The sequence below is a fragment of the Scyliorhinus canicula genome, chromosome 1 (genome assembly GCF_902713615.1).
Source record: "Scyliorhinus canicula chromosome 1, sScyCan1.1, whole genome shotgun sequence".
Taxonomy (NCBI): Eukaryota; Metazoa; Chordata; class Chondrichthyes; order Carcharhiniformes; family Scyliorhinidae; genus Scyliorhinus; species Scyliorhinus canicula.
Genome location: NC_052146.1, coordinates 10,545,677 through 10,571,402, shown reverse-complemented (window position 1 = coordinate 10,571,402; position 25,726 = coordinate 10,545,677). Strand labels below are relative to the sequence as shown.

Genomic DNA, 25,726 nt, shown 5'->3' with positions numbered 1-25,726 from the left:
TGATGCTCAGTGTCCCTGCTTTCCACCCGGGCTGATATTGGTCGGGTTTGATGACTTAACGGTTTTTTAAAAATTGGAGTTGTTGAAAGACGCGATGATCCTGGGCTGGTGGTTGTAGTGGAGGGCGAGGAGGTGGCGGGAAGAGGGTGGGAGGGAATGGCTCGGCCAGAGCCGGCGGCCTGACTCCACACCGGCAGAAAACGTGCGTTAAGATCAGAGAGGTGGAGGCTGCCGACGTTTGTAGGATTGAAATGGTGGAGAGGAGGAAACCTAAAATTGTGCCCCCCCCCCCCCCCCCGTTTAAAGTTAAGTTTTCTCATCTAGTTAGTTTTCCTCCAGGCCTTACTTCGCTCCTTCTGCAGTAAAATTCACACCCATGGTGCAGCGGTGGCCTAGCCCCCAGATGGAGATGAGTCGCTCATTTTTAAAAAATGTGCCCCTTGCCCCCCCCGGTATAGTTTTCTCAAAGTGATTGGGATTTTGTCCCCCCCCCCCCCCCCCCATCAGTTCTGTTTAATCCAATCAGTTCTGTTAAATCAGGGTTGATACAAAGCGGAAGAAAGACCGATTTAAATCTCGATCCTCTATAGCCAGTGGGAATAACGTTCAGTTTGGAAATATTTTATTAAAAACACACCGCCAGCTTCTTTAAGAAGTTACATTGTCTTTTAAAATTGCCATAAAATCGTTCTATCCAGTTAGTGTGACTAACTGGCAAGATTAAAATGTGATCACTGTGGATCATTTTTTGTATTCGGGTGTAAGATTACTTTCATGAGTGATTTTGTTTCATTCTCTTATTAAATTTGAATTTTCTTCCAGGCAGCTGATGTTTTTTTTTGCAGGTATAAGGAAGGATAGGTCCAATTTCTCCACCTTGCTCCTTTTTCACCCCTCCCCCTCGAACTCAGTGGCTATTAATTTGAGTAAACGGCAAACAAAATGCTTTGGATATGGAAAATCTGAAATAAAAGCAAAACGTGGTGGAAATGCTCAGCTGGTCGCACAGCATCTGGAACAGGGTTAACATTACAGATTGTTCTGTTCTAATAAGGCATAGGGGCAGAATCAAGCCCTTGGGGCCAGCTCCACCATTCAATCATGGCTGATATATATGGACAGCACGGTAGCATGGTGGTTAGCATAAATGCTTCACAGCTCCAGGGTCCCAGGTTCGATTCCCGGCTGGGTCACTGTCTGTGGAGTCTGCACGTCCTCCCTGTGTGTGCGTGGGTTTCCTCCCACAGTCCAAAGATGTGCGGGATAGGTGGATTGGCCATGCTAAATTGCCCCGTAGTGTCCTAAAAGGTAAGGTTAAGGGGGGGGGGGGGGGGTTGTTGGGTTACGGGTATAGGGTGGATATGTGGGTTTGAGTAGGGTGATCATTGCTCGGCACAACATCGAGGGCTGAAGGGCCTGTTCTGTGCTATACTGTTCTATGTTCTATATTTTTCTCATCCCCATTCTCCTGCCTTCTCCCCATTACCCCTGATCCCCATGTTAATCAAGAACCGTTCTATCTTTTAAAGACGCTCAGTGATTTGGCCTCCACAGCCTTCTGCGGCAAACAGTTCCACACATTCACCACCCTCTGGCTGAAGAAATTTCTCCTCATCTCCGTTTTAAAGGATCATGCCTTCAGTCTGAGGCTGTGGCCTTGGGTTCTAGTTTTTCCTATTAATGGAAACATCCTCTTCACATCCACTGGATAAAAGCAAATTACTGCAGATGCTGGAATCTGAAACCAAAAAGAAAATTCTGGAAAATCTCAGCAGGTCTGGCAGCATCTGCAGGGAGAGAAAAGAGCGAATGTTTCGAGCCCAGGTGGCTTTGACTCAAAATGTTAGCTCTTTTCTCTCCCTAGATGCCAGACCTGCTGAGACTTTCCAGCATTTTCTTTTTGCTCTCTACATCCACTCAATCCAGGCCTCTCAGTATTCTGTAAGGTTCAATAAGATACTCCCTCATCCTTCTAAACTCCAAGAATGAAAGGCTATCAATCAGTAATGTTAACTTTTTCTATGTAATGTTATTTTGCATCATTTTGAGGGCTGCTGAATTGCATTTTTTTTACTTCTCCCAATGATGGGTTGGCTCGACTTGTCTACATGGGCATTTTGTAAACAAATATTGACAGGTTTGAACTTGGGCCTCTTACCATGAATACTTTTTTTTATGGTTGAGTACTCATTACAATTTGTGTAACATTTTTGTAACTGTCTTGAAAAGGTTTTACAATTAAACATTTTTTATTTATGGTTTGATTGTCATGTTTGCAGGAAAGGCAAATTTAACTGTCGGCGTGCCTGATCCCAATATAAATAATTTGTATTTATATAATGTAAGTAAGACTTCAGAATGAAATGCAGTTTCAGTTGTCTTTGCCTTGGAATCTCAACCATTTGGGACCTAGATCTGCAAGAGTTTTGATCATTGAAGTGAAACCATCTGATACATGGGCACACCAGTCTACAAAAAGAAAAAAAACTGGCAACCCCACTTGAGTCCTGCAACTCAAATGGGAATTGCCTGTGTCACAACTGATGCCTGTGTCTATGTATTTACATTGTATTTATGTATATCCTATGTTTTTTTTCATGTGTGGAATCATCTGCCTGGACTGTATGCAGAACAATACTTTTCACTGTACCTCGGTACATGTGACAATAAAACAAATCCAAATTGAAAATGTATTCCATTAATAGTCATCTTGTGAGTTTTGGGTTTAAGCACATAGAATGTTTTGAGTATGATGTAATGATACATTTGGGGTGGGGGGACAGATTTTCTACCTTGTTCATGATGTCCCTGTATTGCATATGCTTAATGTTGGTCCTGTGTATAGATAATTTTCTTTAAAAGGTTGTTTGCTTGCTAGATATTTCTCCACCTAAACATTACTCTTTCTCTCCCCTCCACAAAATAAAACCTCTAACTTATCCAATCCTTCCAATGGCTGAAAGATTGTGTATCTCAGCAGATTTAATGTAAGGTAACCATTGTGTCATACTAGAAATGAGCTGCCATTCCATGTGCTTTCTAATTCCCCCCATTCAGGCCATCTTTAACCAGTGTTTTGTTGTGCGTAAATGCTGTTCAGTCATTTAAGCTGACCTCTGTTTCCTCCCTGATGGCTGTGTACATTGTAAATCCTGCAGTGACTGATCAGCATTTCAAAATAGTAGTACGAACCTTTTAACCTTGCAAATCACAACCGGTCAAAATTACATAAAGCAGTGCGGATTTGATGGAATGCAATCTATATTTAAACTATTGAATTTAACATCTGCTCTTTCTCAAACTACATCTCAATATAAATTTTAACACAACGAACTAATTACTGAATTTCAGTTATGGTTTGGATTTTTTTTCCTAATCAGTTTTTCACTTCCTGTTTTGAAGATGTTGATTTTTTTTTTTCCTGGGGTATGGTGCCGTGTGTGTTATACCCTTCAGGAACTCTCCCAGGTGGCTACGTTTGAAGCGTGAGCTTTGACAGCAAATGTTAATAAGTTAGTTACGCTGATCTCGTTCTTTCCTGATGACCACAAGTGCCTGCTCCTGTCCATCAGGGATTGCAGCCAAGAGATCAGAGGTGACAGCCTTGGCGTTGAAGTTTGAAAAGCAGAGGATGAGTTGGAATTGAAAAACTGAGATGTAGTGGAGGCCAACATAAAACAAGGATAGAAAACTCTATAATAGTAACAAAAAAAGGGAGAATTTGTTTTGAGCTTTGCCTGCATATAATTTATTTTTATGTTTAGGAATTCCTCATTATAGGAAGAACGTGGAAGCTTTGGAACGGGTGCAGAGGAGATTTACCAGGATGTTGCCTGGTATGGAGGGAAAATCTTATGAGGAAAGGCTGATGGACTTGAGGTTGTTTTCGTTAGAGAGAAGAAGGTTAAGAGGTGACTTAATAGAGGCATACAAAATGATCAGAGGGTTAGATAGGGTGGATAGTGAGAGCCTTCTCCCGCGGATGGAGGTGGCTAGCACGAGGGGACATAGCCTTAAATTGAGGGGTAATAGATATAGGACAGGTCAGAGGTAGGTTTTTTACGCAAAGAGTGGTGAGGCCGTGGAATGCCCTACCTGCAACAGTAGTGAACTCGCCAACATTGAGGGCATTTAAAAGTTTATTGGATAAGCATATGGATGATAATGGCATAGTGTAGGTTAGATGGCCTTTAGTTTTTGACTTCCCATGTCGGTGCAACATCGTGGGCCAAAGGGCCTGTATTGCGCTGTATCGTTCTATGTTTGTATACGGTACTAGCTGGAAATAATAGCAAGTAGGAATGCTAGTAGGAATAATAGCGAAAGGGATTATTATTTAAATGATAAAATATTAAAACATGCCGCTGGTATGTTAAAGGCTGTTTAGCATTTAAACAGCCCTGGGTATCCAGAGGAACCAAGCCACACAGGCTAGGAGGGCACAACTCGTGGATCACATGGCTCTTCATTACTCAATTTTACCTGGAATTAAAGAGATGTTTAAAACATAACCGTCGTATAAACCATCATATTCATAATAGCTGTCCTGTAGCAATGTGTTGTTTCAACATTCGTTTGTCATCCTATATAACAGAGAAAGTACCCCTAAACTGTCTGAATGGCGAATTATTTTTATAACCAACAAAATTAGTGTACCAACCGTTTAATAATTTACAATAGCTTGAAAATTATTGTTTACCTTTTATATTTTTGCCTTTCCCAGGAAATAGGAGACCATGACACTTCTGTAGAGAATGTGACTGAAGATTCCAACCATGATCCCCACTTTGAACCAATAGTTTCTCTTCCTGAGCAAGAGGTAAAAACATTGGAAGAAGATGAGGAAGAACTTTTCAGAATGTAAGTAATATGTAATGAAGTACACATCAAGTGGCTAACAGTCGACTTCTGGTGGACTGATGGTGATTTTCTCTGCCGTTAGCTTGGTGCTGTATGATGCATAGTTTTGTAACTCACCTGTTTCTGACTTGATCAGGTATCTCTTTGTCTTGGACTTGTATTTGGCCTTCCAATTTTTCACAATTCTGGCTTGGGTCTGCTTTGACTCAATTTTATCTGGAAAGTGGGAAAGTGGAAAAAATGACTCGCTTTGGAGCAACCGCAATGCTGAGGACATCATTGATAGCATGTTCGCTGAGTTGGTCACGCCGCAGGTGAAAATTACTGAGGGAGATAGAAAATGGGTGACCAAAAGACAGAGCAAGAGTAGGATGGCAGTGCAGGTGTCCCCTGCAGTCATCTCCCTGCAAAACAGATATACCGTTTTGGACACTGATGAGGGAGATGGCTCACCAGGGGAAGGCAGCAGCAGCCAGGTTCATGGCACTGGCTGGCTCTGCTGCGCAGGAGGGCAGGAAGAAAAATAGCATGGCTATAGTGATAGGGGACCCACTCGTAAGGGGAATAGACAGGCGGTTCTGCGGACCAAATCGAGACTCCAGGATGGTATGTTGCCTCCCTGTTGTAAGGGTCAAGGATGTCTCGGAGTGGCTGCCGGACATTCTGGAGGGGGGAGGGTGAATAGCCAGCTGTCGTGGTGCATATAGGCACCCACAATATAGGTAAAAAAAACAGGGTGAGGTCCTACAAGCTGAATTCAAGCAGTTAGGAGTTAAGCGAAAAAGGGGGACCTCAGAGGTCGTAATCTCAGGATTGTTACCAGTGCCACGAGCTCGTCAGAGTAGGAATGTCAGGATAGATAGGATGAATGCGTGGCTCGAGAGATGGTGCAAGAGGGAGGGGATCAAATTCCTGGAGCATTGGAACCGGTTCTGGGGGAGGTGGGACCAGTACAAACCGGACGGTCTGCACCTGGACTGGAACTAATATCCATGGCGAGATGTTTGCTAGTGCTGTTGGGGAGAGTAGTTTAAATTAATGTGACGGGGGGTGGGAACCAATGCTGGAAGACGGAGGGAAGTAAAAACGGGGAAAGAAGGCAGTAAGGGGGAAAGTGTAAGGCAGAGAAGCTATAGTCAAAAACAAAAAAGGGCCACAGTACAAGGTACAGTGACTGAGGAAAGCACAGTGAATGGGCCCAATAATACTAAAAGGAATAAAACGGGAAGTAAAAACATAAATGGCAAGCGAAGCAGCAGGTTATTACGTGAAGATATGGGTTCAACGGGAGGGAAAATTAGGAGAAACGTTAAAAGGAAAAATAGCTTGGGAGAGGTTACTGATATAGGAGTTAAAAATTCAAAACGGAGGTATAAAAGCCAACATAAGTGTACTTTACCTGAATGCTCGTAGTATTCAGAATAAAATAAATGAGTTGATGGTTATTATTATTAATCATTGTGAATGACTGATTTGGTGGCCATTACTGAAACATGGTTAAAGGATGGTCACGACTGGGAGTTAAATATCCAAGCGTATCAAACTATTCGGAAGGACAGAGTGGATGGTAAGGGAGGTTATTTAAGGATGACATCTGGGCAGTGGTGAAGGATGACATCGGTGCTATGGAGGATAAGGTTGAATCCATTTGAGTGGAAAGCGGGAATAGTTAGGCGAAAAAGTCACTGATCGGAGTAGTAACATTACTAAAGTAGTACCAAATAGTAACATTATGGTGGGGCAGGCAATAAACAAAGAATTTAGCACAGGGCTAAATAGCTGGCTTTTAAAGCAGGCCAGCAGCGTGGGTTCAATTCCCGTACCAGCCTCCCCGAACAGGCGCCGGAATGTGGCGACTAGGGGCTTTTCACATTAACTTAATTTGAAGCCTGCTTGTGACAATGGGCGATTTTCTTTTCATTTTCAACTGATGCATGTAGAAATGGTACAGCAGTTATTTTGGGGGATTTTAATCTACATGTCAATGGTTTAACCAGGTCAGTCAAGGCAGCCTTGAGGAGGAGTTTATGGAATGTATCCACGATAGTTCCCTAGTACAGTATTTAATGGAACCTACGAGGGAACAAGCGATCCTAGATCTGGTCCTGTGTAATGAGACAGGATTGATTAATGATCTCATAGTTAGTGATCCTTTCAGAAGGAACAATCACAATATGGTGGAATTTAAATACAGATGGAGGGAGAGAAAATAAAATAAAATCCTAGTGTTTTGTGCTTAAACAAAGGAGATTACAATGGGACGAGAGAAGAGCTGGCTAAGGTAGAGTGGGAGCAAAGACTTTATGGTGAAACGGTTGAGGAACTGTGGAGAACCTTCCAAGCGATTTTTCACAGTGCTCAGCAAACGTTTATACCAACAAAAAGGAAGGACGGTAGAAAGAGGGAAAATCGACCGTGGATATCTAAGGAAATAAGGGAGAGTATCAAATGGAAGGAAAAAGCATACAAAGTGGCAAAGATTAGTGGGAGACTAGAGGACTGGGAAATCTTTAGGGGGCAACAGAAAGCTACTAAAAAAGCTATAAAGGAGAGTAAAATAGATTATGAATAAACTTGTTCAGAATATAAAAACATAGTAAAAGTTTTGATAAATTTATAAAACAAAAGAAGAGTGGCTACAATAAATATTGGTCCTTTCGAGGATGAGAAGGGAGATTTAATAATAGGAAATGGCTGAGGAACTGAACAGGTTTTTTGGGTCGGTCTTCAAAGTGGAAGACACAAGTAACATGCCAGTGACTGATAGAAATGAGGCTATGACAGGTGAGGACCTTGAGACGATTGTCATCACTAAGGGGGTAGTGATGGACAAGCTAATGGGGTGAAAGGTAGACAAGTCTCCTGGCCCTGATGGAATGCATCCCAGGGTACTAAAAGAGATGGCTAGGGAAATTGCAAATGCACTCGTGATAATTTGTCAAAATTCACTCGACTCTGGGGTGGTCCCAGCGGATTGGATATTAGCAAACGTGACACCACTGTTTAAAAACGGAGGTAGGCAGGAAGCGGGTAATTATAGGCCAGTTAGCTTAACTTCGGTACTTGGGAATATGCTGGAATCTATCATCAAGGAAAAAATAGTGCGGCATCTGGATGGAAATTGTCCCATTGGACAGACGCAGAATGGGTGCATAAAGTGCAGGTTGTGTCTAACTAATTTTGTGGAATTTTTTGAGGGGACTACCAATGCGGTAGACAATGGACAGCCGGTGGATGTAGTATATCTGGATTTCAAGAAAGCTTTTGACAAGGTGCCACTCAAAAAATTACTGCATAAGATAATGATGCATGCCGTTAAGGTAAAGTAGTAGCATGAATAGAGGATTGGTTCATTCATAGAAAGCAAAGAGTGGGGATTAATGGGTGTTCCTCTGGTTGGCAATCAGTAGCTAGTGGTGTCCCTCTGGGATCAGTATTGGGCCCACAATTGTTCACAATTTAGAGAGATGATTTAGAGTTGGGGACCAAGTGCAATGTGTCCAAGTTTGCAGACGACACTAAGGTGAGTGGTAAAGCAAAAAGTGCAGAGGATACTGGAAGTCTGCAGAGGGATTTGGATCGTTTAAGTGAATGCGCTAGGTCTGGCAGATGAAATACAATGTTGACAAATGTGAGGTTATCCATTTTGGTAGGAATAACAGCGAAAGGGATTATTATTTAAATGATAAAATATTAAAACATGCTGCTAAGCCGAGGGACCTGGGTGTCCTAGTGCACGAGTCGCAAATAAGTTGGTCTACAGCTGCAACAGGTGATTAAGAAGGCAAATGGGGTTTTGTCCTTCATTGCTAAAGGAATGGAATTTTAGACTAGGGAGGTTATGCTGCAACTGTATACGGTGTTAGTGAGGCCACACCTGAAGTATTGTGTTCAGTTTTCGTCTCCTTACCTGAGAATGGACATACTGGCGCTGGAGGGTGTGCAGAGGAGATTCACTAAGTTAATCCAAGAATTGAGGGGTTGGATTACGAGGAGAGGTTGAGTAGACTGGGACTGTACTCGTTGGAATTTAGAAGGATGCTGGGGATCTTATAGAAACATAGAAAATTATGAAGGGAATAGATAGGATAGATGTGGGCAGGTTGTTTCCACTGGCGGGTGAAAGCATAACTAGGGGGCATAGCCTCAAAATAAGGGGAAGCAGATTTATGACTGCGTTTAGGAGGAACATCTTCACTCAAAGGTTGTGAATCTATGGAATTCCATGCCCAGTGAAGCAGTTGAGGCTCCTTCATTAAATGTTTTTAAGATAAAGATACAGTTTTTTGAAGAATAAAGGGATTAAGGGTTATCGTGTTCGGTCCGGAAAGTGGAGCTGAGTCCGCAAAAGATCAGCAATGATCTCATTGAATGGCGGAGCAGGCTCGAGGGGTCAGATGGCCTACCCCTGCTCCTAGTTCTTATGTTCTGAACTGTTCCTAATCTCCTGTCTGATCTTGGGATCTCCAGCATTGGTTTTCTGTTCTCCCCTCTGTCTTGTTTCTGGTCCATGTACGGTCACTGCAGGAAATATTTGGAGTCTTTCACATGCCGTAGCATCCCAAAATATTTTGTGGTCACTCATATTTTTATTGGGGAAACCTAGCAAGCGAACTTGATACAGCAAGGTGCTGGAAACAAAAATTGGGTGAATATTGAATTAATATTTTTGGCGGGCGAGGAGTAGGAGTGGCCATGTCCTGAGTGAGAGACAGCCCGAGTGAGTATATTTGGGAATTTGGATCAAAGAGGGAAAGAGCTGCACTCATCCCTAGAGCATCTCGACAACAAGGACTCCTACATCAGACTCCTATTTATTGACTACAGCTCGGCCTTCAACACATAATCCTAGTCAAGCTCATGTCAAAGCTCCAAAACCTAGGACTTGGCTCTCCACTCTGCAACTGAATCCTCGATTTTCGACAGACCACAATCAGTAAGAATGAACAACACCTCCTCCACAATAGTCCCCAATACCAGGGCCCCGCAAGGCTGCGTACTTAGCCCCCTACTCTACTCCCTGTACACACACGTCTGCGTGGCAAAATTTGGTTCCAACTCCATTTACAAGTTTGCTGACGATACAACCATAGTGGGCTGGATCTTGTATAACGACGAGTCAGTATACAGGAGGGAGATAGAGCACCTAGTGGAGTGGTGCAGCGACAACAATCTCTCCCTCAATGCAGCAAAACTAAAGAGCTGGTCATTGACTTCAGGAAGCAAAGTACTGTACACACCCCTGTCAGCATCAACGGGGCCGAGGTGGAGATGGTTAGCAGTTTCGAATTCCTCGGGGTGCGCATCTCCAAAAATCTGTCCTGGTCCATCCACGTCGACGTTACCACCAAGAAAGCACAACAGCGCCTATACTTCCTCAGGAGACTAAGGAAATTCGGCATGTCCACATTAACCCTTACCAACTTTTACAGATCTACCACAGAAAGCATCCTATCGGGCTGCATCACAGCCTGGTATGGCAACTGCTCGGCCCAGGACCGCAAGAAACTTCAGAGAGTCGTGAACACCGCCAGGTCCATCACACGAACCTGCCTCCAATCCATTGACTCCATTTACACCTCCCGCTGCCTGGGGAAAGCGGGCAGCGTAATCAAAGACCCCTCCCACCCGGCTTACTCACTCTTCCATCGGGCAGGAGATACAGAAGTCTGAGAACACGCACGAACAGACTCAAAAACAGCTTCTTCCCCACTGTTACCAGACTCCTAAATGACCCTCTTATGGACTGACCTCATTAACACTACACCCTGTTTGCTTCATCCGGTGCCAGTGTTTATGTAGTTACATGGTATATTTTCTTTTATTCCCTTTTCTTCCCATTTACTTAATGATCTGTTGAACTGCTCGCAGAAAAATACTTTCCACCGTACCTTGTACAAGTGACAATAATCCAATCCAATCTAGGTGCTACTTTGCTTTTGGCTTTCTATATACTCTTCAGAAAGTGGCCTCACCCTGCTGCAGGAGTAACAATCTGAGTATCTAGTAAGTGTTGATAGTTTATTCCATTTCTACAGTTTAAAATGGAATAGGAATTGTTTTGTCAGTTGAAATAATATTTTAAAAGCACCAGAAATAATTAAATTAATTATTTAAAACACATTAAAGATGGCAAGGCATGTGACGCATCAAGGCTGCAGCCTGTGGAAGCTCCTGGAAAACTGCGGACACTGCGACATGTTAGGGAGGGCGAGACTTACCATAGAATTTACAGTGTAGAAGGAGGCCATTCGGCCCATCGAGCCTGCACTGGACCTTGGAAAGAGCACCCTACCTAAGCCCACACCTCCACCCTATCCCAGTAACCCCACCTAACCTTTTTTGACACTAAAGGCAATTTAGCATAGCCAATTTGCCTTACTTGCACATCTTTGGACTGGGTGGGCAGCACGGTAGCATTGTGGATAGCACAATTGCTTCACAGCTCCAGGGTCCCAGGCTTGGGTCATTGTTTGTGCGGAGTCTGCACATTCTCCCCATGTGTGCGTGGGTTTCCTCCGGGTGCTCCGGTTTCCTCCCACAGTCCAAAGATGTGCGGGTTAGGTGGATTGGCCATGCTAAATTGCCCATAGTATCCAAAATTGCCCTTAGTGTTGGGAGGGGTTACAGGGTTATGGGGATAGGGTGGAGGTGTGGACCTTGGGTAGGGTGCTCTTTCCAAGAGCCGGTGCAGACCCGATGGGCCGAATGGCCTCCTTCAGCACTGTAAATTCTATTAATAGACAGGTGGAAACCGGAGCACCCGGAGGAAACCCACGCAGACATGGGGCGAACGTGCAGACTCCTCACAGACAGCGACCCAAGCTGGGAATCGAACCGGGGACCCTGGAACTGTGAAGCAACTGTGCTACCGTGCCGCCAAGGGTGCTTTAATTGAGGAGGAGTTGGATACAGTCTCCTGGATTGGAAAGTGGTCAGTGACGGGGGGGTGTGACTGCAGCTGAGGCAGTTAAGGGGACCCAGAGTGCAAGCATGTCAACCTCTGCAATTGTCCCAACAGGTTTGAGGTTCTCTCAGCTTGTTTGAATGGTGGGGACTGCAGGGTCTATGAGCTGACTGACCATGGAATGGGAAGCCACATAAGAATGTAGTGGTAATAGGGGACAGAATAGTGAAGGGAATTGACACTGTTCTCTCCAGCAAAAAGCCAGAGTCCAAGCTGCTGTGTGGCCCACCTGGTGCCAGGGTTCAGGGCATCTCCGGGCTGAGCTTCGTGCAAATTGGCATAGGGTACATAAATTAGAGGGATGCTTCTCAAAGACTGGTATGGGAGAAGTGGCTTCGAGGGGCACTGACAGTCGCACTGGAGAAAGTAGGGAATGTGCAGTTGCCTGTATTTAAATTGTGCTGGGACCAGTGCAAGCTTTAAACGAATTAGATGGGATGATGGCTTTGGAGAGGGAATGTACAGGAAGCAATTTTGGCAATGATACCCAGGAAGGGACAGGATATACAAACATATTTTTTTAAAGCAGCAAATGGGGGGAGGGGGGTTGATTAAAAAGGAAAAATTAATTGCACTTAAATGCACATCATATTCAGCATAAAATAAATAAATGAATGGCACAAATTGAAGTTAATGGGTGTGATTTTATAGCCATTACAGAGGTGCCCTAAGGAGATCAAAACTGAGAACTATATATTTAGGGGTATGTGACTTTTCGTAAGGAATGGGGTAGCTTTGTTCGTACGAGATGGAATAAGTACGATAGCCAAAAATTATTTTGGATTGATTAAGGGCAGCAGGGTAGCATGGTGGTTAGCATAAATGCTTCACAGCTCCAGGGTCCCAAGTTCGATTCCCGGCTGGGTCACTGTCTGCGTGGAGTCTGCACGTCCTCCCCCTGTGTGCGTGGATTTCTTCCGGGTGCTCCGGTTTCCTCCCACAGTCCAAAGATGTGCGGGTTAGGTGGATTGGCCATGCTAAATTGCCCGTAGTGTCCTAATAAAAATAAGGTTAAGGGGGGGGTTGTTGGGTTACGGGTATAGGGTGGGTTTGAGTGGGGTGATCATGGCTCGGCACAACATTGAGGGCCGAAGGGCCTGTTCTGTGCTGTACTGTTCTATGTTCTATGATTTAGAATCCATATGGTGGAGGTAAGAAATAATACGGAGAAGAATCTTTTGTGCTCAGGATCCTTGTCCTAGGAGCCTTCCAAACCCATTTCAGTTAGTGTGTTTTATTTTGCTGGACTCCACTGCAGAGGAAATGAACTACTCTACCACTTTGTTCCCTTCTCTTAAATAAAAAGGTATAGAGTGGATAATGGCCATCAATAACTGCTTTGAGAAGTAAAATGGTAAGATATAAACTGGCCTAATCTTGTTTTTTTTTCACCAGGCGTGCAAAACTCTTTCGATACGCATCAGAGAATGATCCTCCTGAGTGGAAAGAACGAGGAACTGGGGATGTCAAGTTGCTGAAGCATAAGGAAAGGGGGACGATTCGCCTTCTGATGAGGAGAGATAAAACTCTCAAAATTTGTGCAAATCACTATCGTAGGTCCCTTGCTCTAAATTTTACTTGTAGATTTGACTGCAGTCATCTTAGAGTCTTTCAGAAATTTGTTTCCAGTGATTGTGTAAGTCAGGGGTTCTCAACCTTTTTTGCTTCTGAAGTGATCCCTCACATAAAAATTCCATGGACCCTGTAATTCCGGTACTTTTTCAGTATTATAACTTGACTGCCACTGTCATCCAGTTTTCCTCTTGAGCTGAGATTCTCCTTTCTCCACATTGATATAATAGATCTCATGCGATTATTCTTATAATTCACAACTTCTTTGTACCTTGAGCTTTTTTTAGTTATGTTTATATTATATAAATATAGCACTGGACAGAGTTCTGAATGATACAGCTGACACAGTGTTTTGTGAGGAGAAAGTCACATGCAGGGGGTGGAATTAGAAGAAATCGAAAGCGCAAAGGAGACATGAATACTGAGAAGTTCGCCAAACGATTTTGCGCACATAATCCTGGCACTGGGAAAGCAAGAGATGAATTGTTTAAGTCATGGCCTCTTCCTCTGGCAGTGTGGTTTGCCAGGCAAAAACATAACTGACTTTTTCTTTGTCCTATAGCCTCCCCCTTTTGGGGTCCCACATTTGTCCAAATACCAATCTCCGCATGGGCAGCTTGCTTTCTGCTATCTTAGATTCAACCTCCTTGACGATATATCTCAATCATTATTTGTCCTCACTCAGATTCTAGTTGGTTCACTACCACAAAACATCTTTTCTTACACATTCTCTGGTGTTTTTTGGCATGCCCCTTAAAACTTTCTCACCATCGCCCTACCCACTTGAGAATCACTGGTGTAAGCTACTCTTATCGCATATGGTAAACCCTTTTCTGTACATAAACTGGTCTCTGATTTAAAAGGCCTTATTCAGATCATTCTTTGTCGTGCTCCTATATTTTCATAGAATCCCTACAACGCAGAAGGAGGCCATTTTTGGCCCAATGAGTCAGCAACAACCCTCTGAAAGAGCACCGCACCCAGGCCCAATCCCCCACCCTATCCATGTAACCCCACCTAGGGGCAATTTATCATGGCCAATCCACCTAACCTGCACATTTTTGGACTGTGGCCGGAAACCGGCGCACCCGGAGGAAACCCGCACAGGAAGAATGCAAACTCCACACATTTACCCCAAGGTCAGAATTGAACCTGGGTCTCTGATGCTGTGAGGCAGCAGTGCTAACCATTGTGCCACCATGCAGCCCAATCTTCAGGTTTTATGGCTCTGACTTGCTGCATTCTTTTCCCATGAGAAATAATTATGTTTCTGCTATTGTTAGCACTTCAGAAGCTGCTGGGTAATCAATAGCCGAGGCCTAATGTGTTAGGGTGTCCCTTTAAAGTAATATATATATTTTTTAATATAAATTTAGAGTACCCAATTCATTTATTCCAATTAAGGGGCAATTTAGCGTGGTCAATCCATCTACCCTGTGCACGTTTGTATTGGGGTGAAACCCATGCAAACACTGGGAGAATGTGCAAACTCAACACAGACAGTGACCCAGGGCCGGGATCGAACCTGGGACCTCGGTGCCATGAGGCAGCAGTGCTAACCACTGCTCCACCGTTGTGCCCCTAAAGTAAAATATTTTGACTACTCCGATAGAAAGAAAGAAATAGAAACTATGGGTGCAATCCAATGCCCATGCTGCGCTTGGAAGGCAGCTCATCGCAGCCCAGATTGGCCGTTGAAAGCCGGGGGACCCTACTCCCAGGATCTAGCCAGCTTGCAACATCTCGCTAGATTCAAAACAATCTCCTGAGACGGAGACGTTGGGCGGAATCACCTTTTAGCAAATCTATATCTCACTAATATGCAGATTCCCAAGCCTTTGGTATTCAACCCCTTCACCTCAGAAACCTCGGGTGAGCGCCGCTTGGCACTGGTCCCCACAAACAGGGACCGGGCGGAACCACAATAGTGGGGCTTCCCCCAGGGGATCGGAGCCCCCCAGCTAAATGTCCTCTGAAATCCTCACAAAAGCAACAAACAGAATATGGAGTGCAAAAGGTTGAGTGAGTCAGATTTTGCTTAGTTGGGAAAAATCATTTGGCTTTTGCTTGGAAGTCTCCCAGGAATCTCCAAAAGCTTTCACTAGATCAGTCAGTGCACTAAGCCACTGAGACCAGCTTCTAGTCGTGATCTGCATGAATTGGCTATTCTCAGGAATTGTCTGGTTGGGTACTGGTCAACATGAGTCCTGCTGCTTTCTGTTTCCTGGCGACTGAGTTTGAAATGCACAAGTGAAACCAGATTGGCCGAGAAGCTTGTCAATACAAACTCTGCCTGGTTCGCATAAAGAATGGGCATAAAAATGAGGCATCTGCCTGGTGGAAGGAGCCACCATCTTGAGAATTAAAAGAAGAAGCTGCTGTTTGTAAAGTGATGAATTTAGTTTTTTTTATAATCTTTATTGTCACAAGTAGGCTTACATTAACACTGCAATAAAGTTACTGTGAAAAGGCCCTAGTTGCCACATTCCGGCGCCTGTCGGGTACACAGAGAGAATTCAGAATGACCAAATTACCTAACAGCACGTCTTTCGGGACTTGTGGGAGGAACCTGGAGCACCCAGAGGAAACCCATGCAGGCACGGTGAGAACGTGCAGACTCCGCACAGTCACCCAAGCCAGGAATCGAACCTGGGACCCTGGAGCTGTGAAGCAACAGTGCAGCACTATGCTACGGTGCTTCACACCTATTTTAGTTCTTTAGTTTAATTCTTCATACTAACACTGAAGAACTAAATTGCGACCTGTTGCTCCAGATTGTTTGTTACAAGTGACCAAATGAAAATGCATCTATTGCTGTATGATGAGCAAATGCAATTGTTTGTTAAGTGAAATACAAATTTTGTGTGTTCCTTCTTTCTAGTTACACCTACAATGGAACTACGGCCTAATGTAGGTAGTGACCGGGCATGGGTCTGGAATGCACCTGCTGATTTTGCTGATGAAGAACCCAAACCTGAGCTTTTGGCTATCCGATTCTTGAATAAAGAAAGTAAGTATTTGGATTAGAAATAAACTGTCTGCAGGCATGACTTTTTCTCCAGTAAATACAAATAAAATTATACATTTAACCAGGATTGAATAGGAAAATGTTAAGAGTCCATTATAAAGAATATAATAGCAGAGCATTTAAAAATACACAATCTAATCAAGCAGAGTCAGTGTGGCTTCATGGAGGATAAATCATACCTGACAAATTTATTGGAATTCTTTTGAGGTGGGCAGCACGGTGGTGCAGTTGTTAGAACTGCTGCCTCCGGCGCTGAGGACCTGGGTTTGATCCTGGTCACTGTGGAGTTTGCGCATTCTCCCCGTCTCTGCATTGGTTTCAACCCCTCAATCCAGAGATGTGCAGGGTAGGTGGATTGGCCACGCTAAATTGCCCCTTAGTTGGGGGGGAAAAAATTTGAGGTGGTAACGTGCGAGATAGATAAAGTTAGATGTGTTTGTTTGTTCTGTTTGGGGTTAGGGTTGTTAGTGGTTTATGTTCGCCGTACTGTTTTCTGTATGCATATTTGAGCGGAGTAATCTCTGGGGGCAGGGGTGGTGATAGTTTGCTGATGGTGACTACGCATTTCTCTTCTCTTTGTTTAATCTTATTGGTGGCTTTGTTGGCCATCTTGGGTGGGCCTGGTTGCTGTACTTTCTATGTAACTGTTGGATAATCCGTCTTGGTGGAAGTAGCTGCCTCTGAGGTCGAGGGTGGGAGGCCCCCAATTCATTGGTCACCTGGAATGTCGGGGTTGAATGGCACAGTGAAAAGGATTTTGCTGACCATAAAAGTTTAAATGCTAATGTGGTGTTTTTCTGCAAGAGACTCAATTACGTGTCAGAGACCAGACAAGGTTGGAAGGGGTGTGTGGGACAAGTTTTTAATTCGGGCTTTTAATGGTAGTGCCCAGAGTGTGGCAATTTTAACCCATTAAAGGGTTCCATTTTCTACCGCTAAGGTCTTGGCTGACCCTAATGGTAGATATGTTCTTGTCTGTGGATCTTTGACGGGCACCTTGATGGTCCTGGTTAATGTCTGCTCCAAACAGTTCTGGGCCCCAGGATGGATCGCCCCAGGCCCAAATCTCTGATTCCATCAGGGATGGCCAGGGCATTGTTGGTTTCCATGGAGCAGCAACTCTGGTATTTTCTCGCACCCAAGTGGCGATATCGCCTTTGCTCCCAGGTGTAATCGGGCGTGACATTTTTGTGATGGATAGGTCTCTCCTCCCTTTGGCGGAGGAGGCAGGCTACTCCGTGATTGTGATTGGGACAGGGCTAGAGCAGGGATTGGCCTCGGTAGGGTGGTCTTTCAAAGGGTCAGAGCAGACTCAATGGGCTGAATGGCCTCCTTCTGCACTGTAGGGATTCTATGTCCACTGGTGGCCATTTACGCACTATCAGACCCACCAGTGATGAAGGCGGATGTCCTCTCCTTTGCCTTGTTAACAGCCCGGAGATGAGTTCTGCTTGAGTGGAGGTTTCGTACTCCGCCCAGAGCCTCGGCTTGGTTGGGTAACCTCATGTTAGTCTTGCGTTTGGAGATGGCCAAGTACACCATTAGGGGGATGGTAGAAGGGTTCTCCCAAAGTTGGCAGGCATTCATTCCCTTTTTTTAAAGAGCTAGTTACCGTCAGATGTTAAGGAGTTTAGTTTTGGGTTAAGTTAATTGGGACTTTTGGTTGTTTGTTGCATTCTTTCTCATTGTAACTTGAATTAAATGTTTTCTATCATTTTCTTTATAATGAAAAGTTTTCAATAAACATTTAAAAAGGCATTTGACTGTCATTAGTAAATTACAATTACTGTAATTACATCGCCTATACTAACATTGGGCTGAGAGTCCGTATGCAATGTAAAATACAAATCCATCGGGTAGCAGTGCAAGAATGTGAGCGATAGGATTAAAATGTGGACAGAAGGTAAATATGTAGAATGAAAATCATGGGATACCTATAAAAGCAGCATGTCTTTTTTTTTATAAATTTAGAGTACCCAATTCATTTTTTCCAATTAAGGGGCAATTTAACGTGGCCAATCCACCTGCACATCTTTTGGGTTGTGGGGTGAAACCCACACAGCCACGGGGAGAATGTGGAAACTCCACACGGATAGTGACCCAGCGCCGGGATCGAACCTGGGACCTCGGCGCCGTGAGGCAACAGGGCTAACCCACTGCGCCACGGGCAGCACGCCTTTTAATCAAAACCTGAAATACAAAACATTTTAATTCGAGTGAAGAAAATTCTACACACTTGCCACTTAAGCCATAAATACACAACATTCTAATTATGGCATTGAATTACCAACCTGGAGTTTGAGAGTTTGGTCCTATCATGGATAGTTGTGATTTGAATTTTAAGAATCTGGTAACCTGTAGGGTTATACCTGAAAGAAAAACCATGCACAGATCTGGATTTTCATAAAAGCACAAATGGTTCGCCAGTATATTTCAGGAAAGGAATCTTTATCTACCTGGCCTGATCAATGTGTGATTCCGGACCTACATTTTGTGATTGACTCTTGGTGCCCTTGGGCAACTCTGTGTGGTTAATAAATGCCACTTTCATCTTGGGCGATCTCCATCAGTGGCGCTGAAAACAAGCTGTTGCTTAAATTCTCAGTGGCAGCCTTCTGTCTTGCAAGATGGTGGTTAACTGGGTTAACATCATCTGGTCTGATTTAGGAGCCCCAATCTGGCATGGCAGTTTCTGCAGCATTGCTGTAGAGGACGACAGTTTTTAATGTTTAAATTGGCCCTAAAGGAATAATCATTGCAAATTGCACTAATATCAATTGCTGGTTGTGGCATCTTAAGCACTCTGTTTATTTATTTATTTGAATTAGTGTACCAAATTCATATTTTCCAATTAAGAGGCAATTTAGCATGGCCAATCCACCTACCCTGCACATCTTTGGGTTGTGGGAACGAAACCCACACAAACACAGGGAGAATGTGTAAACTCCACACGGACAGTGACCCAGGGCCGGGATCGAACCTGGGACCTCGGCACCGTGAGGCAGCAATACTAACCACTGTGTCATCATGCTGCCCTAAGTGCTCTGTTTATTTTGGACTGTGTTTACATTTGTTTGAGCCATGTAGATGTAGCAATGCTCCGTTGCAAACCAATGTCAAATTCATTCAATGTCAGTCCTGCTGCATGTACATGGAGGGTGGTAAATGCATTGGATTCCCTAATTCTTTCCACGCCCATCAGTCATGTTCTGTTGCACTCTCTTTTAGAAGGGACACCCTAACCAGCAAAAGATCTAGCGATAGTGCCATTACCTACTTGTCTATTAACGATAAACCAAAGATAATCTGAATTAGCTTTTAAGTTTATTAAATAGTGGGCTGAAATTGTGTGAAGCGTCTTCCAATGTCTCTTAAATGTTGGCTACTAATAGTTTTTCTTTAAATTTTCTTTATTTGATATCACATTTAATACATACAACAACATAAACCCCTCCAAGCACAGATAAATGAGCCGATGTTGAACACATGCAGCACTCCAATCGTGCATTCTCATTGGATTGCATGTTATAATGCTCATAGCAGGCAAATTGCACATACACAAATGTGCCCACAATAAATGGTGAGGACTGATCCCAAAAGCAGTTTTTCCCAAATGTTCCAAGAATCTAAACAACACCCATTCCTGCAAATATATGTACTTCAATCAAATCCCATTGCTATAGGCTTTGTCAAGCTGGTGCAACATACTGACTGGAGAAGACAAAGGTTGATGTGAACCTGTCAAAAACTCCCACTGCAATAGGAATTCAGAACTGAGTTTAGGAAAGTGGCTTACACCATTGGCAGGATGGTGTAATTAAGCATGACCAATTTACTTAATTAGTTTCCATTATAAATCTGGGGGTAGTTTCTTATAAAGATCCGAATGTTATGGACAGGAGGCGGTAATTTAAACAGCCCTGATTTCTCCTCTCGCCACCCATCTGTAAATAACAAGGTGTTTGGATTTTTAGTTTCCCCCCTTCACAGGCAGTGACATATGTCCCAACCTCCAAGTTTTCATGTGATCCAATTCTCTATTAATAACCGAACATAGAATTTACAGTGCAGAAGGAGGCCATTCACCCTTGGGAAGAGCGCCCCATTTAAGCCCCACACCTCCACATTATCCCCGTAACCCAATAACCACACCTTTTTAAAAAAAAATAAAATTTAGAGTACCCAATAATTTTTTTCCAATTAAGGGGCAATTTAGCCTGGCCAATCAATCCACCTACCCCGCACATCTTTGGGTTCTGGGTGTGAAATCCACACCGACATGGGGAGAATGTGCAAACCACACGGACAGTGACCCAGGGTCGGGTTTTCCAATAACCCCATGTAACCTTTTTGAATACTAAGGGCAATTTAGCATGGCCAATCCACCTAACCTGTACATCTTTGGACTGTGGGAGGAAACCCATGCAGACTCCGCACAGACAGTGACTCAGTAATCTCGAGATGGGGGTGTGCTGAACAAGAGGCATAGGTTTATGGTCCATGGGGCAAAGTTTAGAGGAGATGTGCGAGGCAGGCATTTTATGTGGAGGGTGGTGAGTGCCTGAAATACGTTGCCAGAGGAGATTGTGGAAGTAGATACATTAACGCCGTTCAAAAGGCACCTTGACTAACACATGATGAAAAAATGAAAATCGCTCATTGTCACGAGTAGGTTTCAATGAAGTTACTGTGAAAAGCCCCTGGTCGCCACATTCCGGCGCCTGTCCGGGGAGGCTGGTACGGGAATCAAACTGTGCTGCTGGTCTGCTTTAAAAGCCAGCGATTTAGCCCAGTGAGCTAAACCAGCCCCTAGTCATGATTGGGATGGTATAGAGAGATACGGCACAAGGAAGTGCTGAAGGTTTTGGCAAAGGGTGGTATCATGACCAGTACAGGCTTGGTCTTTGTATTTGTTTATTTACACACAAATGGGGAGGCAGGTAGCAATGTGATCTTTTCACCCCCAAAATAAAGGTGGACAAGAGAAAAGAAAGAGGTACTGGAAAATGACCTCAGGAAAAAAATAAGAATTATTTTTCCATGTGAATCCAGCATCAAAGTGTATTCCTTCAGAGTCGGCAGGTTGAAGACCCATGCTTGATAATTATTTTTTCAGTAGAGGTGGTACAGAAATTCCAGTAGAGACCTTGTAGGTGGGGAGCCACATCTTCAACCCTGGACAGAGCCTTTTTTTCTGCCTCTGCCTGCTAGATGGAAAATGGTAGTCTGAGCTTTGCAACTCATTACACAGTGAAACTGGTTCTCGTGGCAGTGGGGTGGGGTGTGATTTGACTCCCACTTCATCCACTTTGGTTTGGATAATGGATATATGTTCCTTTGTTTAGGTTCCTTTTGTCCTATTAGCCAGGTAGTCCCTGGCTGGCGCTCGCCATAGAAATGTAAATAGACGTTGTACGATTCCCTTCGATTTGATCTCTGCAGTTACAGATCATGATTTTCAGTGATAACAAGGTGGTGACTGTTCCCAATTCCAGGAGGTTCCTTTCGTTTGGGTCATAGCCGAAGTTATTTTAAATCCATTGTCCAGTTTTTAAGATTTTATAAATTAGCCAAGATATATATTTTCTAAAAGTATAGAGTGAGGTCTAAGCCCCCTGACACACGAGTCACGCTTGGTCATGGCTCTCCTATGCATTATTGTAGGAGAATGGTTACCTTTTTAAAAATAGGATGATTCTGCTCTCGGAAGTCTCGTATCCTACATGAAAGAATCTAGCTCACCAAGTAAGTAAGTTGTGCTGAATTTTGACATTGTCCAAATTCTACCAGATTTCAATAACTGAATATGTTGTATTTTTGCTCTGAGAATTATTGATCGTGATGGAATTGTTGCAGAACATTGTTCTTTACACATATAAAATGTGATTAAATTGCTTATGCATCTCAGTTTCAGGTGAAGAAACTTAGCAATATTTTTCACTTTCCTATTTAGATGCACAGAAGTTTAAGGCAAAGTTTGAAGAATGCAAGGGGAAGATGCAAGTAAAAGGTGAGTCACCATGTAACTTGCAACATAGTCAGAATATAAAATGCTTACGTGTCAGTGTCTACTCAATTCGCAATCCTGAAGATCGCATGGAAGTCATGAAAGACAGGATTGTCTGCCAGATTAGCTTGAAATTACATCAGTCACGCAGTCCTTGCTTGAACTCCATAATCTTAAAACATAGTAAGAAGTCGTACAACACCAGGTTAAAGTCCAACAGGTTTGTTTGGAATCACTAGCTTTCGGAGCACTGCTCCTTCCTCAGGTGAAGGAGCAGTGATTCGAAACAAACCTGTTGGACTTTAACCTGGTGTTGTACGATTTCTTACTGTGTTCACCCCAGTCCAACGGCAGCATCTCCACATCATGGCTACCATTAAAACATAGTGACAATGGGCAGCACGGTGGCGCAGAGGGTTAGCCCTGCTGCCTCATGGCGCTGAGGTCCCAGGTTCGATCCCGGCTCTGGGTCACCGTCCGTGTGGAGTTCACACATTCTCCCCGTGTTTGCGTGGGTTTCGCCCCCACAACCCAAAGATGTGGAGGCTAGGTGGATTGGCCACGCTAAATTGCCCCTTAATTGGAAAAAAAATGAATTAGGTACTCTAAATTTATTTTTAAAAAAACATAGTGACAATGAAGACCAAGTGAAATTTGTGGCGGAGAATGCAAGCAGGTTTTTGAAAAAATATTTTTTTTATTCTCCTTTTTCACATTTTCTTCAAAATTTACACCCACCAACAACCAATCAATGAAAACAAATACAATGTCAATCCTCTTATCAACAACCATCCCATCCTCCAACCAACCCCCAAACAACAACCCACATGAACCAGCCTCCCCGAACAGGCGCCGGAATGTGGCGACTCGGGGCATTTCACAGTAACTTCATTGAAGCCTACTCGTGACAATAAGTGATTTTCATTTCCTGTCAACACAAACATCAAATAAAGAAGGAATTGGGAATCGCCCGTAGTCACTATCAACATGCACAGTCTCCAACTCCCCCTAATGTTTGATGTCATCCAATTGAAAAAATGCAAGCAGGTTTAAGAAGCTTTTGACTTGTTTTGAAAGTCAGATAGTTTCTGTTCACCAAATATACAATAAATTGATCAATCGATCTGATTGATTGGGCTGAGGATGTGGCATCACGACAACTTTCAAGATGCCAATTTGAGAACTGCCGCAACAATGTTAATTCAGTATGAGAGGTACGATCAGTTAAAGCCACCTCGTTTTCAACAATCTGCTCCTACGTTTTAGTGCTGTTTCTTTTGACCCATGTCGGACATTGTTTCTGCTGTTTGACCCCAGTCCAATTAAAGCAATACCTGGTTGGCAGAAAAAGCATGAGGATGAATATGCTGCTCACTTGATCTTTGTCAAAGAATGCTATTAAGGCGTGCCATTAAAAGTGACTTGAGTTTCCAACCAGTTTCATTATCTCCGCCAGTTGCCTTACAATTCCAATCGATTCTATGAAGGCAGAATGTGAAATCTCAATATACAGTCCAGTATTTACACCCCCATACCCTCCCCCCTTTTCCCAGCAAATAAAGTAAATTGGCACGGGCAAGAAAAACGTAATGTATATATACCACTGTTTATAAATATGAGAAATGCCAAGAAAAGGCTGGTTTAGCTCACTGGGCTAAATCGCTGGCTTTTAAAGCAAACCAAGCAGGCCAGCAGCACGGTTCGATTCCCGTACCAGCCTCCCCGGATAGGCGCCGGAATGTGGCGACTAGGGGCTTTTCACAGTAACTTCATTGAAGCCTACTCGTGACAATACGCGATTTTCATTTCAAAAGACTTTTTTTTAAAAAAGTATTTATGCCCCCAAGGGCAGCACGGTGGCATTGCTGCCTCACGGCGCCAAGGTCCCAGGTTCGATCCCGACTCTGGGTCGCTGTCCGTGTTGAGTTTGCACATTCTCCCCGTGTTTGCGTGGGTTTCGACCCCACAACCCAAAGATGTGCAGGCTAGGTGGATTGGCCACGCTAAATTGCCCCTTAATTGTAAAAAATGAATTGGGTATTCTAAATTTATATTTTTTTAAAAGAGGGGGGGAAAGTATTTACTCCCCAGAGTCACAGCGTGTCAGCTGCAACAGCTGGTGGATGCTGCATTCTGATGTTGAACAAATAAGATGGTTCGTTCATTTTATGAAAGTATGCAGAAATGTGTATTTCCAAGCTCTGGCGGTAATAAAATATAGACAAACTTGTAATGTGTGAATACAGCCAGAAATATAGGAATGTTTTGTTTGCTGTTTATGCCTAGACAGGTATTTGAGGTATTGAATTTTTTCACAATTTGAGTAGATCTCTGCCTAAAAGCAATTACAAATAATACACCGTGAAGTTTGAAAAATTTTAATTTTAAGTTGAGTATGGAGCCTATTTGAGTTAAATCAAATAATAGGTATGTTAACAGGTTGTTGTTCTATGATTCTTCTTCATTCATAACTTTGATTTAATGTCATCAAAACCTGAGAGTTTATCGAGTCATGTACTCTGGGTGTGCTATGTTATTTTGATGATAGTTTGCATGGTGCACTGCACAAACCTATCCATTAGTGAGATCAAAAACACAACTTGCATACAGAAAAAAGTGCATGATTATATTTACTATTGTTAATTAGAGGAACATTGGGCCCTTCAAGTCTGCTACGCCATTTGATAGGATCATGGCTGATCTGCTTGTGGTCTCTGCTCCATTTTCCTGTGTGGCCCCCATAACCTCTGACTTGTCTATCAAAAATCTTAGCTTGGCCTTGAATAAATTCAACGACCCTGTTTTTTTGGGGAAGAGAATTTTGCAGACTAATGAACTTCTGAGATAAAATAATTCTCATCTCCGTCTTAAAAGGGAGACCTCTTTACTCATGAAATGTATCCCCCACTTTTTGTCGTCTCCACAAGAGGAAATATCCTCCAGGTATCCAACCTATCAAGTCCTCTCAGGGTCTTATGTTTTTTTTTGTTTTTTTAGGGTCTTATGTTTTAATAAGATCACATCCCACTCTTATAAATTCCAGTGAACCTTTCTTTGTAAGATAAGCCTTTCATTCCAGGATTTAGTCAAGTGAACCATCTCTGAACTGCTTGTGAATGCAATTAATCAATTTTAAAATCAGAGTGACCAAAACTGCACAGTTCTCCAGAAGTGGTCTTGCCAATGCAGTGTACGGCTGCAGTAAAACTTCCCGACTTTTATATTCCATTCCCTTTGCAGTAAACATCAATGTTCTACCTTCCTAACCATTTGCTGAATAAAAAATAGCATT

The 25,726-nt window shown here is 43.4% G+C and overlaps 1 protein-coding gene and 1 long non-coding RNA gene across 3 annotated transcripts in view; one reads left to right on the top strand and one right to left on the bottom strand.

Annotated features, from left to right (window-relative positions):
* Positions 1–25,726, top strand: part of ranbp1 (RAN binding protein 1) — a 28,250-nt gene that overhangs the window by 227 nt on the left and 2,297 nt on the right. The window contains exons 2-5 of the mRNA XM_038808301.1: positions 4,724–4,860; positions 13,223–13,380; positions 16,281–16,409; positions 22,381–22,437. Coding sequence (XP_038664229.1) covers positions 4,724–4,860; positions 13,223–13,380; positions 16,281–16,409; positions 22,381–22,437 — 481 coding nt within the window. The remainder of the gene's footprint in view (positions 1–4,723; positions 4,861–13,222; positions 13,381–16,280; positions 16,410–22,380; positions 22,438–25,726) is intronic.
* Positions 4,977–25,726, bottom strand: part of LOC119971981 — a 64,237-nt gene continuing 43,487 nt past the window's right edge. For both annotated transcript variants that reach the window (XR_005461979.1, XR_005461961.1), the window contains exons 2-3: positions 18,719–18,796; positions 4,977–5,076 (exon numbers count right to left, since the gene is read on the bottom strand). This is a non-coding gene — a long non-coding RNA (uncharacterized LOC119971981). The remainder of the gene's footprint in view (positions 5,077–18,718; positions 18,797–25,726) is intronic.